The sequence below is a fragment of the Stegostoma tigrinum genome, chromosome 2, assembly GCF_030684315.1.
Source record: "Stegostoma tigrinum isolate sSteTig4 chromosome 2, sSteTig4.hap1, whole genome shotgun sequence".
Classification (NCBI taxonomy): Eukaryota; Metazoa; Chordata; class Chondrichthyes; order Orectolobiformes; family Stegostomatidae; genus Stegostoma; species Stegostoma tigrinum.
In genome coordinates, this window is record NC_081355.1 from 21,176,627 (window position 1) to 21,193,569 (window position 16,943).

Here is a 16,943-nt window from a genome sequence, read left to right on the forward strand (position 1 = left end):
CAGGTCCCTCATCAATCTCCGTCTTTCTAAAGAAAATAATCCTAATCTACTCAACCTTTCTTCATAGTTAGCGCCCTCCATACCAGGCAACATCCTGGTGAACCTCCTCTGCACCCTCTCCAAAGCATCCACATCCTTTTGGTAATGTGGCGACCAGAACTGTATGCAGTACCCTAAATGCGGCTGAACCAAAGTCTCATACAACTGTAACATGGCCTGCCAACCCTTGTACTCAATACCCCGTGCGATGAAGGAAAGCATGCCGTATGCCGCCTTGACCACTCTATTGACCTGCGTTGCCACCTTCAGGGAACAATGGACCTGAGCACCCAGATCTCTCTGTACATCAATTTTCCCTAGGACTTTTCCATTTACTGTATAGTTCATTCTTGAATTAGATCTTCCAAAAGACTGGTTGGACTTGTTTCTGTACTGCATGACTCTATGACCCTGTGCCTCTATGACTGGCAGCAAAGGGCAGACCACATTGTCTGTCTGCCTGACACAAGACTCCCTAAACAAATGCTCTATTCTGAGCTCCGCAATGGAAAGCGATCATTAGGCGGGTAGGGGAAATGCTACAAGGACACCCTGAAAACATTTGTAGCAAGTGCAATATTCCCATTGACGCACGGTAATTGTTTGCCTGAGAACACACAAGAAGGATCCATCTAGGCATCGTCCTCTTTGAGTGTCACTGAATGGAGCATGTGGAGGCTAAGTTCAAGCAACAGCTCTGCCTCAGAAGCTTGAGAAAGCACAATCATTGAGTAGGTTGAAGACAGAAATTGATAGAATGCTGGAGAATAATGACATCAAGAGGATAGTGCATGAAAATGGCTTCGAGTTAAATTAATAGCCATGACCCAATTGAATTGTGGACCTAGCTTGATGGTTGGAGATTACAGTTAAGAGTCATTGGGGTGCTGAGGAAATACCAGTTGAGAGAGAAGTGGGGGCAGCTTTTCCCTGCCAGAGGACAAAGGGAGGGATTGAAGATGATGGAAATGGATGGAAGAAGATTTATTGGAGAGATGATGAGGTGTCTGCAGTAAGCGAGTAGGAAGCTTAGAGGGCCGGGAGGATTAGTGATTTTGGAAGATGAGGTGGGTGAGAGCTGTGGAGGGGATGTGATGCGTGTAGGAACAAGAGTTGTGGTCTGTGAGCCTTGGAGAGATAAGACAGTGTAGTCCTGAAAGTGTGAAGCAGCAGAGAGAAGATGGTAGCACTTACTGCTGAAGAGCACAGAAGACCATCACTTTCTTAGTCACTGAATGTGTTCAAGAGCAAAATAAAATGCCTAGACACTGAATGCGTCAAGGGATATGGGGAGAGAGTGAGAATGCAGATCTGAGATGGAAGATTAGCTGTTATATTACATAGCAATGCTGGCTCATTCAGTCAAAAAGGCCTACTCCTGCTCCTATTTTCTAAGCTTCTGTTTCTTCCTGCACTGCTGGTGGCCCATTTTAACCCAAGGTCACTATCTGGGTCAAGTGGCAGTGTCTACTTGTGTGGCCTCCTGTGGCAGTCAGCAGGAAACAGTGTAGTCAACGCCCAGCCTCCCTAACCACCAGGTTCTTGTCGGTGAAGCAAGAAGCCAGCTTTCCCTTTCTGGGCCATGTTCTGAGTCATAATGGATGAGTCCCATGGTGTGAGGGGCAGTTCCTGACTTTCAGCAGCTGATGTGGTGTACGGCTGGGCTAGTGGTGTGAATGCGAGCAACAGCAGTGAGTGTTTCCACCTTTTCTGCCACGTGGATTGCAGGAGAAGAGGGTCAAAGATCCCAGTTAGATAATTAATGTGATGGAGAAGAGAGGGTCGCATTAGAAAAGTTGCTGTGAGTCATGGCAGAACAGGCAAAACACTTCAACTGAAAATTGGAAAACTTGGCCTTTAAGTAATATTTCAGATTGTGATGACCCTTCAATACAGTTCATCGGAAATCACTTACTTGAAATGATCTTTCACTTTTTAAGCTTTAGTGTCTCTGCAAAGCCCCCTGAAAAAGTGAACTACATTTAGTTAGGTGTAAACTGGGTTTTTAATTGCATTGTAAGCATTAATTATTGCTGACTAATCTCACCGACACTTACAAACTGTTTAAAAACTTTAACAAACTTATTTGGGCAATATCAAAATTCTCCACTCTATAATAAATTGCCATAGATTTTTGTCATTTTTAAGTTTATTTCCAATTTCTGTTTCTACCTTTAGTGCCATGTACATGTCCCAATCTTTTATTTTGCTGTCGGACTAAAGCAAATAACAAAGCCTTACCTCTTGATATTGCGGCTTGTTATCTGAAAATTCAACAATACTGCTACTCCACCTGCTTGGTGATATTACGGTTGCTGGACATATTGTCCCAATAGCCAGGTCAGAATGTAACCCCGTGTTTAGAAAAGTTGAAACAGAAACCACAGAGACCAGCAGATCGTTGTGGGCAACTTTCTTCAAGATCAGCACTGAGCACTGTATAATTTTACTGTCGTTTGCCAAATTCAGGCCAGTGTTTTCAACGCCACAGGGGATATGGATGAGCCTCAAAGGAAATATGATCCCCTTGGATCTTGTGAACAATGTAAACTTCTGTTTTGGAAGTTTTACTTGTTGTTTGCCCCCTTCAAGAGATTTAAGCAGGTTGAGTAAAGGGCAAAGTAGGGTATAATGTACACAATTTACTGGGTTTAATGCTATTTCCTTGACCCATTCCTCATGCAACTCTTACGCAACCTAAACACGTAATAAGTTGAATTTTAGATAGATGTTCCAGACTCCTGATCCAGTGACATTGCTATTTTCGTACTTTGGTTTATACCAAATGCATGTATTCTGTTATCCTTTTTTGCTTTAGCATTCAGAGCTTTTGCAGTGGTTTTTGTTCAGAGAACAAAGGATTTGACCAGTGAGCTTGATCGCCTCTCAAACAGGTCACAATCATGTTATGTATCAACCTCATTTGCCTGCCTTTTTTCTATCTTCCTTGATCCCCTCATCCACCAAAAATCTTTCACTCTCCAGTCTTAAATATTTAAACTGATCCCAAGATCCAGATTTCCAATGGCTTTGGTCGCTGTGGTGCCTGACTTTACTGGCAGTGTTGCTGTTGAGAGCAGGAACGTTGGTTAAATCCTGCCTCTATCCCTTCCTCCATGCTGATTCTTGACAAGTTAGACTGGTCTTAAATTGAGTTCTTTTATTTTTAATTCCTTCTTCAATCCTTTTGAAATATGTGTCTCCAATGTGCTAAGCTGTCTTTTTATTCCAGGGCAGAGAGATGGGCAACGAGGGAGGCACCCGCATCAAATGCAAAATAGGTCAGAGAACACCTCTGCAAAGACGAGGTTTGAGCATCGTGAACAGTCTGCGTCTCGCGTGAGAAATCCCAGGTTCAGTGGAATTCAGTCGAACTTGCTTGATTTGCCTGTAAAAGGCAGTGTGGAGCATAAGACACCAAGACAGCAGAAAGTAGAAGGTTAGCAGAACATGGGCTATGTAACTTGGAAATTTAAAGCAAGAGAAACCACGTTGAATGTTGAAATGTTAATAAGTCAGACACTTGCACGATTTTCCATAATCTGCAAAAAAATCAAAAAGTATTGTCTCGTGATCTAAAGCTGTCCCGAAGCATTTTGCCTCCAATTAAATACAATTGAAGCGTGATTGCTGTTTTAGTGTAGGAAATTTAGAAGTCCATTTGCAGACAGCAAGCACCCACAAGTAGATTGTCTTTTAGTCCAGAGATAAATATTGACTGGGATTTGAATCCGTACAGTGTGGAAACAGGTCCTTCAGCCCAGCAAGTCCACACTGACCCTCGGAGCATCCTACCCAGACCCATCCCTATAGTCCACCTAATCGACACATCCCTGAACACTACGGGCAATTTAGCATGACCAATCCACTTAGCCTGCACATCTTTGGACCGTGGGAGGAAACCTGAGCAAACCCACGCAGACATAGGGAGAATGTGCAAATGCCACACACACAGTTGTTGAAGGGTGGAATCAAACGCAGGCCCTTGGTTCTATGAGGCAGCAGTGCTAATGACTGAGCCACCGTGTTACCCCATATCATGGAGAGCTCTCAATAAAGGCAAAATACTGCAGATGCTGTAAATCTGAAACAAACAGCAGGTCTGGTAGCAGAGAGAGAAACAGTTAACATTTTGAGACTGGTTCTAAAGAGTTATTGCAGACTTGAAATGTTAACTCTGTTTTTCTCTCTGTACAGAAGCTGCCACATCTGCTGAGTTTCACCCACAATCCCTGTGTTTATATCATAGAAAACTCTCCTGCTGTTTTTCTAGTAGCGTCACGGGATTTTCTGGGTGTTCCTGATGAGATGTGAGGCAAGGTTTATTGTCTCATCCAGAGGACTCTATCTTCAACAGTGGCACTGCACTAAAAAGCCACACCCTTCTGAATGAGAGCCTAGAGAGTTACCACTGAGCCATGACTGACACACAGTGACAGCAGTATCAGAGATGATAGAGGGATGGCTGATCAACAAATAGCCTTTCACTAAGTTGCTGATTAAGAATGTGACATTGGGCAAGAAGAACAGTTCATTCAACGAATGTAATGATTTCTTAAATATCGCAGTTTTAAAGCTGTATCAAGTCATGAAAAGAAGCTTTTTGGGTTCTTTAAGGTTCTGGGGACATGACTTCTTTCCCACCCTGTCTTATAGGTTTTATTCTGTCATTCTTTCCTTGTTCATTAGGCTGTGAAGTGGCAGTTGTTTATTCTCTTGTTTCACAATGGTTAATCCCCCCTACCCCGACTATGTCATTTGTTTCTTGGTGCTCTTGTGACATTAACCTGTTTGTACGTCTTTATTGTTCTAATCTGCCTTCTGATGGAGAAACAGTTTCTTTCCACTGTCCACAGCCATTTATTTATAGAAAGATCAGTTGAATCCCATAATGTTATTTGGTCAGTTGCTTTTATAATTTTAACTCACCCATGTAAGTGTATTTATATGTAGTAACAATGACTTAAAAGCCTAGATTAATGTGGGCTCAGACTTCTTTTCTAATCTACCAGCTGGTATCAGGTTCTTATCAAGGTTCTCCAAGCGTGTTTATTGAAACCAATCTCTGCGTCCAAGGCTCACCGCCTCCAGAAATCTAATTAAATTTCCTAGCTATTGTTATTTAAAAGGCTTATCTAAGGTGTGTCAAGCTTTCCAATTCTATTTCATAACAAAGTAGGAAATTTGAAATCAGACTTTTTTCATCTGAGCTATCCTTATCAGAAAAGTACAATCTTACTGTCAGCATTCTAGCCCCATCTTACCAAGACTGTGTTGTGGCTCTCAGAGGCATTTTCTTATCTGTCTGTGAAGGCCATGATCCGAGCAATATGAAATGCTGCATCTGCTACAGTTTTCTTCAACCATCTTGTGTCAGCTAAAATAAAAATCAGTAGCCATTTTGTCCCATTCAGCCACGGGCAGCTGCAACACCAAAGTTTAAGTGGAAAATACGTTGAAAATTAGTCTTGTGAGATGGGTATTGCTGGCAGAGACTCCAATATCTTCTTTTTAAATTCCAGGACAGAGACAAAGACAGCGAAGTAGGCACCCACATCAAGCGAAAAATAGGTCTGAGAGCGTGTCGGCAAAAAATAGGTCTGAGCATCGTGACTCGTTTGAGCATCATACAAAAAATCTCTGGTTGTATGGAAGTCAGCCTAACCTGCTTGATTCTTTCAGGGAAAACGTGAAGGAAAATGATAACCATCGCCAACAGAAATCACAAGGTCAGCAAGGGTGGGCTATATGACTTGAAAGTTTAAGCGTGAAAAGGAGCAATTGTTAAAATATCGCTAACAGAATGTTTGCCATAATCTACAAAATAATGTAAGATGAGGAAATCAAAGAAACTTGCATTTCTGTGGTGGTTTTCATGAATTCAATATGTCCTAATGTATTTACAATTAAGTACTTTTTGGTGTGGTGCCTTGTTGTACCGTGGGAAACATGGCAATCATTTTACTCCCAGCATGCTCCACAAACAGCAGTATGATAATGACTAGATCATTTGTAAAGCTCTTTTGGTTGAGGGATAAGCCCCAGCACCAGGGAGAACGCCCTAAACTTTCTCCATTGGCGTGATTTTTCATGTCCACCTGAGATAGTAGTGAGAAATAAAAATGAAAAATCCTGGAGAAACTCAATAAGATTGGCATCTGTGGACAAAGAAAAAGAGTTAATGTTTCAAGTCCAAATATGACTCCTCTGATGATGTCTCAGGCATCACAGCAAAGAGTACAAATTAAGTGCTAAAGTTCTTTAATTAAATTTTTTGGGATTTTTGTGTAAAGAGATCTTTAATAACCCATAATTCTGATATATTAGTCCCATTTTCATGGAGTTTCTGATTCAGTTGTGTGCTAGTTTTAACTCTTACATCCAGTTTAATAGTTGCAGATGGAAGCTATGCACCATTCTTAATTTAAGGTGTTTTCCTGAAATATTGCTATTTTTGTGCCAACATAATAGCATGAGTGCTATTAGTTTCAATTCGAAAAGGCCAAAGCTAAAATGAGACATTCTATTGCTTCAGAAAAGAGGTTTTTTGCATATCCATGTCACTGTCAGGGCTGAATCACGCAGAAACAGCAATTGCTGGAGAAACTCACCAGGTCTGTCAGCATCTACAGGGAGAAGACAGAGTTGGTGTTGTGAATCCAATGAGTCTGACTGGCAGTCCTGTCAGTTATTACCCATCTAGTTGCCCTGGAGAATGTGGTGCTCTTTCTTTGACAGTATAGTGGATGTTTCTCCACAAACACTGTTATATGGGCATGTTTGAGTTTATGACCCAGCATCAATGAGGAGAATGATAGCAATGAGCCAGTTTTCATCCTTAAGCTGGCTGAGGGAATTCCTGGTCCCACTGGAGGGGCAGACGGTGGCTGAAGTTGGGTGAGCCAACTCAGGAGGAGTTTTTATTTTGAAGGGAGCCACATTGGCTGTGGTGGTGTCTTTTTAACAGGCCAACCTCAGTGTTGAACAACTGTGCCCAGCAGCAATAAAAATGGCATGGCCCTGCAGCTTTCACCCATCCCAAGCCCCATCGGTGCCATCTTATATCCTCTAAACTTATGCAGCTTATGCCATTCCTAAGCTTGTCCACCCCCTACACACCACCTGAAAGCTATGAACCCTCAAGTGGCAGCTTGATGTGCAAAAGGAAAACTTTTTTTTAATAAAAGGGTGGTCCATTCATAATCCTTCACTGCTTTTAGAACAGAAACTCCAAGCCTCACTGTGTATTCTTGACCGAGGGCTCAGCCAATGATTCAGTTGCTGATGCAGCAGTGCAACTTGATTGACAGATAAAAACCGAAAGAACTGCTGATGCTGTAAATCAGGAACAAAAACAAAGTTGCTGGAAAAGCTCAGCAGGTCTGGCAGCATCTGTGAAGGAGAAAAATCAGAGTTAACGTTTCGGGTCCGGTGACCCTTCCTCAGTGTTCTGAAGAATGGTCACCAGACCCGAAACATCAACTCTGATTTTTTTTCTTCACAGATGCTGCCAGGCCTGCTGAATTTGATTGACAGCTCTGGTTTCAAGTACCTTGTAGTTTCAGTTATTGAAACTTACTAAACAGGTCTGGATGAATGCTTTACAGTAGAAAGGAGTATTTTTTAACACAATGAAAAGCTTTTAAAAATAATTAATTTATAACTTCTTTTAAACACATCCAACTATTACTATAAAGTTAATTGCTTTCATGTCGTGTCTATTGGATGAAGAGGAAGAGAGGTGCCATTCATGACATGAGGGTTATTTAGGGGCCTTGCATCGGACACTTGGGACCAATGGGATATGGGAGGTGATGCTTGGGATTCCTTATGCCCACCCAGGGATTGTTTTCTGAGGGTTGGCCATATCTTGGTATGGCTGGGTGTGGGGGCTGTGGTGAGGTATAAGGCGGACATTTTAAACCCCTATTTCAAAGGTTCCCTCATGCAAACTGTGATTCAGGACACCGTTGATGTGCTATGAACCACAAATACTTTGAAAACCTTGTCTGACCCCCACGAAGGAGTAGGTTAGGCCTATCTTCTCAAAGAAGCCCCCAGGGTTAGGGTGCCTGCTTGCCTGAGAAGAAGCATTCCCAAAATCAGAAAGCCCGGAATAGGGTTGAGAATCTCAAAGCCAGTCGCATGCGTCCTTTTCTGAAAAGCTTCTGAGTCATCCTGAATTAGCAAAAAAAGATGTCTGGCCCTGGATTCCCTTTTCAATCCATAAGCCAGTTTGACGTGTGTAACATGAGAGTAAGTGTACTGTCGCAAAATTCATGGATGACACATATGTGGAAAGGCAGAGGGACGCAGTTTACAGAGAGATAGTGATAGACTAAGTAAGTGAGCAAAAAGATGACAAATGGAGTTTAACGTGGAAAAAATATGAAGTTTTACAATTTGGAAGGGAGAACAAAAGTACAGAATATTGCTTAAATGGAGAAAAAGAAACTGCCATAAACTGCAACACAAAACGAGTTGGGGGTACTTGCACATGAAACACAGAAAGCTAGCACACGACTGCAGCAGGTAATCAGAATGGTTACTGAAATGTTGGCCCTTATTTCAAGGATATTGGAGTATAACAGTAAGGAAGTCTTACTGTAACTACAAGGTGCTGTTGAGTACTGTGAACAATTACTCCATAAAATTATATTATCTCATTGATGCAGTTCAGAGAAGGTTCACTAAATTGATCCATGGTATGGACAGATTGTCTTATAAGCAAAGTTTAAATAGTATGGGACTCTACTCACTTGGGTTTCGGAGAATGAGAGGTGATCTCATCGAAACGTGTTGGATTCTCAAGGGCCTTGACAGCATAAATGCTTGGAGGATATTCCCCTTCATGGGACGGTCTAGGACTAGAAGACATGGACTCAGACTTAAAGAGTGCAAATTTAAGACTGAGATGGGGAGGAATTTATTGTCTCAGAGGGTTGAGAATCTTTAGAGTGTGCCACAGAGACCCGCAGGGGCAGAATCCTTGTTTATTTAAGGCTGAGATAGATAAATTCTAGATTGGTAGGAGAATCAAAGGTTATGAGGAAAGAGCAGGAAAGTGGACATGAGGAATGTCAGATCAGTCATGTTCCTATTGAAAGGTGGAGCAAGCTCAAGGGACCAAATGACCTATTTTTTTATGGTCTTAATGATTTCCTGTGGCCTGTAAGGAATGCGTAGTGCAGCACTGGCTCATGAATGGTAGCTGGAATACATGTTTAAGTTGTTGATTGGATGACCGATCAAGCTGATGGTTTTATCACAATGGTGTCGAGCATCCTCAGCAATGTAGTATCATAATTGAACAATGATGGCATATCTGCTAACACAAAATATTCTGTTTCCCTCCCCAATGGTGCAATTACAGGTAGATCCCCACACTCTCAAGGAATGGGCAGAACAAACCAGCCTGCTACCCACAAAAGTCATTCACAGCAGAGTTACAAACAATCTAGTAATCAAACCCAGGGACAACACACATCCACGTCCAATCGTAGAACCAACCAACAGTCCCGGGCTGCCAGCCCTTCAGCATCCCTACCCAGCAAACCCGTTCAACACAGGCAGTGGAATATAGACAGCCGAGAGCTCCAAAGGTTGGCCATAATGAAACCAGCAGATGTTATAATGAGACTGGCCTCTCCCAGAAGTGGGCTCAAGGACTTCCTAAACCAAGCTAATCCTGAAAGAAACCTCATTTTGTCCTTTCTGAAAGTTCTCAATTCAACATTCGAATGCCAGTCCAACCGAAGTAATTTACATTATCTTCTACAGCTGATCAAGGATTCCATGTTTCTGAAAAGTATCCTCCCTGAATTTGTTGTCAGTGCTCAGACAGAAACATTGACAAAATCACTTTTGGAAAACTCTGTTCACCTTAATTCTATAGTAAACTTGCTCCATCAGCTGATTACTGTCTACCCTGCGAGTGCTTTTTTGGAAGTGACTCTTCTAGCCTCATTGGTGCAGTCGACTTCAAATTACCTGCGGTCTATTGGTTTCCCTGGCTCAACCGAAACCAGGAAAAGCCTCGAGAACCTGCAGGCTATGGTTGCCGACCTGCAGGAGAAGAAGCGACTTGGGAATTTGAAATCCGATACCTACACCTACTTTAAAGGGACTTACGTGGAAGACTTTAGATGCCTTTCAATATATCCAACCTATGAAGACATTCATTTAATCAACAAACCTTATGTGAGACCCAACATTGTCACTGGAAAATATCCAGATACTGCCACATACCTTGACATACACTTTCGCCTACTCCGGGAAGACTTTGTTCGCCCATTAAGAGACGGTATTTCCAAGCTGTTGTCCTGTGACCAGAAGGAGCTACGAAAGAACAAAATAGATGATATCAGAATTTACTTTGACGCACATATACTTGGTCCATTATGCACACGTAGCGGTGTCTTCTTCCAGATTAAGTTTGACATAAAGCCGCTGAAGTCCATTCGATGGGAGAGCTCTAAGCGACTGTTGTTTGGGTCGTTTCTTTGCCTATCCAAAGATAAATTTGAAACAATGCTGTGTGCAACAGTGGCAGACAGGGACCTTGAAGGACTGAAAGAAGGCATCATCACGCTGCATTTCACCGAAGATAGCCGGGATCAACTGGCGGATGTTAATCCAAGAGACTCTTTTCTCATGGTTGAAACAACTGCATACTTTGAAGCCTACCGCCACATTTTGGAAGGCCTTAAAGAGATTAAAGACAATGAGCTACCCTTCCAGAAATACATTGTGGAAGGCCAGGCTCAAATTGCAGAACCCAAATATCTAACTTCAGGTCAAGCCTATACACTTGAGCCTTTGATGACAGACCAATGTCTTCCAACCGCAAAACAGTCAAACATGCCCATGTTTGCTGCCAACCTGCTGAACTTGGGTAGTAATTTTGATGTGCGTGATTTTACAAAATGGCCTTCTATACAGAAGTTAAACTTTGACAAATCCCAAATGCAAGCCATGCAGTTGGCCCTGACCAAAGAGGTTGCCATTATCCAGGGTCCACCAGGAACAGGTAAAGTTGTTTCACTTGGATTGAATTCTATAACATAATAGATAGGATTTGCACTTGTGTAGCACCTTTCGCTGTCACTCTAGAAGCCCCACTGAAATGCACTGTCTGGTGTGTTTGCGAAATGCAGCAGCTGTTTGGCACCTAGCAAGCTCCCAAGAGCAACATTAAAATAAATGCCAGAGAATGTTGTTCTCTGATGTTAATTGAGGAATATATGTTACAGTGGACACCAGGGAGAACACCCCTCACTTAATACTGCAGCAAGTTCTAATGTTCATGTGGTCCTCGAGTTCACATTGCCAGTAGGCCTATTGGAAATGAACAGAAGCCTAATTCAGATAGTCAGATAGGGGTCAAATGGCATTGTCAAGATGTCCAGCACCATGTCTCTGGAAGTTGGTCACCACAGTTTTTTTAGATTAGATTAGATTTCCTACAGTGTGGAAACAGGCCCTTCGGCCCAACAAGTCCACACCGCCCCTTGAAGCATCCCACCCAGACCCACCCCGCTATAACCCACACACCCCCTAAACACTTCGGGCACTTTAGCATGGCCGATCCACCTAACCTGCACATCTTTGGACTGTGGGAGGAAACCGGAGCACCCGGAGGAAACCCACACAGACACCGGGAGAATGTGCAAACTCCACACAGACAGTCGCCTGAGAGTGAAATCGAACCTGGGTCCCTGGCGCTGTGAGGCTGCAGTTGATTGGTTTTTGATGCAAAGTGACACCAACATCACGGGTTTAGTTCCCACACCGGCCAAGGTTTACCGTGAAGGTCCCGCCTTCTCAACCTCACCCCGCAGGTTAAACTCCCACCAGCTGTCTCGCTCAATAATGAAAGAGCAGCCCTGAAGGTGACTTGACCTTTTGCATCAAGCAGCGTTGCCAGCACTTCTTCCTTAGATCCCCAACAGAAAAAAGAGGTAATATGAGTCAGCCAACAGCCATTTTACAGGAATTGTTAGTTGAAATTAGAGAAATGTGGAATCTGAATAAACCCAACATTTTGCAGACACAGGAAATATTAACCAAGCAGAGAGAATGTTGGAGAAACTCAACTGGTCTGACAGCATCTGTGAACAGAAAAACAGTTCATCTTTTGAGTTTGGTATTACACTTTCATTCTGAAGAAGTCATACTGGACTCGAAATATTAAGGCTGAAATCTGGTTTGGCTGAAGGGGTTCCATCCGTTCATCCCACTCCCTGATATGCACACTGATATTGACCTACTGCTGAAATCTACCAGCTCTGTTCACACCCTTTTGTTTTAAGACCCACAATGAGCAATTTCTTACATCTGGTATGTTGGCAAATGTTTATTTGTAATTAAATTAAAGGATCTCTTGTGAAAGGCAACATGGTGATCACATTAAAACTGCAGCATAAATGCAAGTTATTGTTATTGATAAGCTGCAGGATTAATGCTTGCATATCTTTCCTCACCCCATTTAAATTGGGCTCGTTCAGCCAATCAGGACTCCTCCAGGCTTTGGGTGTCATAGATGGGAAAAACAATATTACACTGCTTAGTACATGCTCTAGTGATTCACTTTCAAAGTTAATTTTATATCCTTTAATAACAGTTGTATTTTCTGATTTGCAGGGAAGACTTTCCTGGGACTGAAAGTCGCAAAGGTGCTTCTGGCTAATGAGAATATTTGGCAATCTGGTACTGGTTCACCTATATTGGTGGTCTGCTACACAAATCATGCACTGGATCAGTTTTTGGAAGGTCAGAGTTTCCAATATGTGATGGATGGTTGAGGCTGTTGATTACCATTTCATAAATGTTGGAGCAATGCAATAATTGATTAATGTATGGCATTGTCTGTTGTTACAATTTCTACCAATATCACAATTATGTGCACATACTGATTCCGCATCATCCATCCGACCAAAGCGGGACAAATGTCAACCAGGTTAATTTTAAGTTGATGCCCCTTTTACTTCTGAACTCTCACACTGAAGGACATAGCTCCACTCCACTGTATCAACTCCTTCAATCACCTTCATACACCTTGATTATTGTTATGACCAGGTGAGGAAGGGTGAATTGCCTCTCCTGTTCTCAACTTTCCACAGCAGGCTGCAATAAAGGTTGATGGCTCTTTTTAGCATGATGCATTTTGGAAGGTCAAATTTGAAAGCTGAGTACAGGATTAAGGATAGGATTCTTGGCAGTGTGGAGGAACAGAGGGATCTTGGTGTGCAGATACATAGATCCCTTAAAATGGCCTCCCAAGTGGACAGGGTTGTTAAGAAAGTATATGGTGTTTTGGCTTTCACTAACAGGGGGATTGAGTTTAAGAGTCGTGAGATCTTGTTGCAGCTCTATAAAACTTTGGTTAGACCGCACTTGGAATACTGCGTCCAGTTCTGATCGCCCTATTATAGGAAAGATGTGGATGCTTTGGAGAGGGTTCAGAGGAGGTTTACCAGGATGCTGCCTGGACTTGAGGGCTTATCTTGTGAAGAGAGGTTGACTGAGCTTGGACTTGTTTCATTGAAGAGAAGGAGGAGGAGAGGGGACCTAATTGAGGTATACAAGATAATGAGAGGCATAGATACAGTTGATAGCCAGAGGCTATTTCCCAGGGCAGAAATGGCTAACATGAGGGGTCATAGTTTTAAGCTGGTTGGAGGAAAGTATAGAGGGGATGTCAGAGGCGGGTTCTTTACACAGAGAATTGTGAGAGCGTAGAATGCGTTGACAGCAGCAGTTGTGGAAGCAAGGTCATTGGGGTCATTCAAGAGACTGCTGGACATGCATATGGTCACAGAAATTTGAGGGTGCATACATGAGGATCAATGGTCGGCACAACATTGTGGGCTGAAGGGCCTGTTCTGTGCTGTACTGTTCTATGTTCTATGTTATGCCTCTGTGTAGTGTAAATGTTGCTATTTAATGTCCATTACATTAATATGGAGCTAAATGCAAGATTTTCCTGAGTGACATGCAGAGAAATTTTATTATCTGCTAACCCGGAAGAAAATATGATAAAGATAATATCTTCTACTGCACATTGGCTAGCTTGCATGGTCAGCTGGGTGCAGTGGCCGTTTGTAAACCTACATGTTTCCCTCTGGAACCATTTCAGTTCTTGGATGTCTTAAAATCAGGTTACGGGAATTGAAAATCAGTAGCCCTTTTTTTAATCACTGATGTAATATTAGAACACCTTCACTTCGCTTTCTGAATGCCAGGTAATACAAAACTAGTATATGCCAACTGATATCACTGTATAGCCCTTTTAACCATTGGAATCATTCTGATCAATCTGTGATGCATTTCTTCTATTATATCCTTCCTCAGCGAGCATTGGCCAGAATTCAATGTTATGTTTCAGCCGCTGACTAACCCAAGCTCGATGGAGATTTTTAGGACCACATGATTTCACACACTAGATGAGTACTGAGACAGGATCAATACACAACTAATTATAAAGGGTTTTCTCAGTGAACTTGTTGGTTGTGTTAATTCTGTTCCCTTTTTGGAGCATGAATAAGTAGTCCTTCCAATTCACCTCTCTGAAGATGATACAAATTTTAAAATAGCAAAGGAAGAAAATGGACAAGTCAATTCAGTTCTTGTTGTTGATTTATTTTAATAATTCTTGGACTGTGAGCCCCATAGGCAGGACCATGTAATAGGCTCGAAATACTGGGAATGTAAGTGAGCGAAAATTTCAATGGCGAACTATGGTACTGGTGACATTTCTGCTTGGGAGGTTGGAGGGATGGGATTCAGCATAAATGCAACAGCATGAGTTTGATTACCCATTTTAGTTCATTGGAGACTGAAATAACTCCACTGAGGCCTGTGATGAAGTTATCCTTTATTTAAATGCACTTGACACTGGTCTGGCTTGCCAGCTCTCAGAGTGGACAGAACTTCTAACATTCCTGTCAGCCATGGCTCCCTGATTGGGCCAGGTTAACATCCCCAACTGGGGATCTCACAGCTAGGATGTCCACCAGACTAGGCACATTACAGTCACAACAGAGACATGGGCCGTGCCACTGAGAGTGGGAGGCAATTAAAAAACACAGTTCAGGGTGAAGTGTCAGCAGGCAATGAGCCAAGGACCTGCTTTCAGGTAGAGCACACATGATGAATTGGGGAAGGGGTAGTAGGGGAATTGGCAGGAAATCAGGTGTAGAGATCTTCCATGCTCCACATCCTATTGTTCTTCATGTTCCTGGATGGGGTTGCATGTGTTTTTTTTTTGTCCAGTCCTAGTTTCCTCAGGAGATTGATGCAACTGAACAGTTTTCTGGATCATTTTGGAGGGCAGTTAAAAGTGAGTAGACCAGTTTGGATACAATTATAGTGTCATTGAGTCACACAGCAGTTGGCAAATTTCCTCACTTCCAAAGAGGTTTGGTGAAGATCCCTCTTTATTTTGTCTCTAATTGCCAATTTCATGTCAAACAGTATTTGAAATGTCATTCGTTGTTGACTAAGGAACTGTTAATTGTCTTTTGAGTCTACAAATGAAGTGACCTGCCGTTTTAGGGATCCTCAAGTTTCTGGACACTGGGCTGGTCAGAGTTGGAGGAAGGAGCAGTAATAGATCACTGTCCAGATTTTCTATGCACACGCTAAGAAAGCAGCATACCTTCAGGAAAAATCTGCCAGGATATTTGAAAGGTGCACAAACTGTGGTGAGTTTGACAAGTTGAATGTTTTCAGTTGAGGGGTGTGCTCATTTTGCAAACACTGAGTGCATAACAAAATTAAAATGCAAACTGGCATTAGAACGTGTCTTTCTGTCAAGTGCATCTACTAGGCACAGAACTCGCATTTGTACCAGGTCTTCGAAAACCTCGGTAAAGCCTCCGAGAGAACTTCACAGCAAGTATTTGAGTGTAGTTACAATTGGTAATGCAGGGAATGCAACAAATATTTTGTGTACAGCAAGGTGCCTTAAATTACCGGTCCTGCTCTCCGTCTTTCTCTTCCACTCCCCCTCCTCTGCTGCCCCTCATCTGCTCTCCCTCATTCACTCTATCTCTCTTTGTGTTGGGGATGTGTGGCTATATATTTGACATGTGTAGCAGTATTTTAATGTCATGGCAGGCTGGAAGCTACCACCATGGCTGATTGAGCTCTAAGGCCATATCACTTGCATTCCCTAACCATACCCTATCCTCAGACCCACAAACCTCTTCTTGGGCTGCCAACAGAATCCTTGCTGCCTTAACGAAATTCAGTCCATCAAGTCACAGTGGCACAGAAGGAGACTTTGTTTGGAGATAGTAGGGACTGCCGATGCTGGAGTCTGAGATGACAAGGTGTGGAGCTGGATAAACACAGCACGCCAAGCAGCGTCAGAGGAGCAGGAAAGCTGACGTTTCAGTTCTGGATCCTTTTCCAGAACTGGGGGAGGGGAAGGGGGCTCTGATATAAATAGAGAGAGCGGGAGGTGGTGATAGAAGGTAGAAGCCACAACGATGCCACCTGAAAACTGGAGGAACAGCACCTCAAATTTTGTTTGGGACCCCTACAAACTAATGGTCTCAATATGGGCTTTACAAGCTTCAAAATCTCCCCACCCCTGCCTCATCCCAAGACCAGACCCCCTCTCATCCCCGCCTCCTTAACCTGTCAGTCTTTTCTCCCACCTATCCGAGTCTCCCACCTCACTGACCAACCTCCACCCCCACTTTCCTCACCTCTACTAGCCTCATTCCCGTCTCTTTGACCTGTCCGTCTTCCCTCTCGCCTACCCGCCCCTCCCTCCTCACTGACCAACCCCCATCCCAACTCCCTACCTACACTCACCTTTACTGACTTCATCCCCATCTCCTTGACCTGTCCTCCTCCTCTCCATCTATCTGCTCCACCATCTAACTTGTATCACC

At 42.9% G+C, this 16,943-nt stretch overlaps 1 protein-coding gene across 1 annotated transcript in view; it reads left to right on the plus strand.

Moving 5' to 3' along the window:
• Positions 1-16,943, plus strand: part of LOC125465597 (NFX1-type zinc finger-containing protein 1-like) — a 63,015-nt gene that overhangs the window by 20,099 nt on the left and 25,973 nt on the right. Inside the window, 5 exon segments of the mRNA XM_059652771.1 lie at positions 3,272-3,478; positions 5,562-5,768; positions 9,413-11,068; positions 12,682-12,810; positions 15,595-15,743. Coding sequence (XP_059508754.1) covers positions 3,272-3,478; positions 5,562-5,768; positions 9,413-11,068; positions 12,682-12,810; positions 15,595-15,743 — 2,348 coding nt within the window.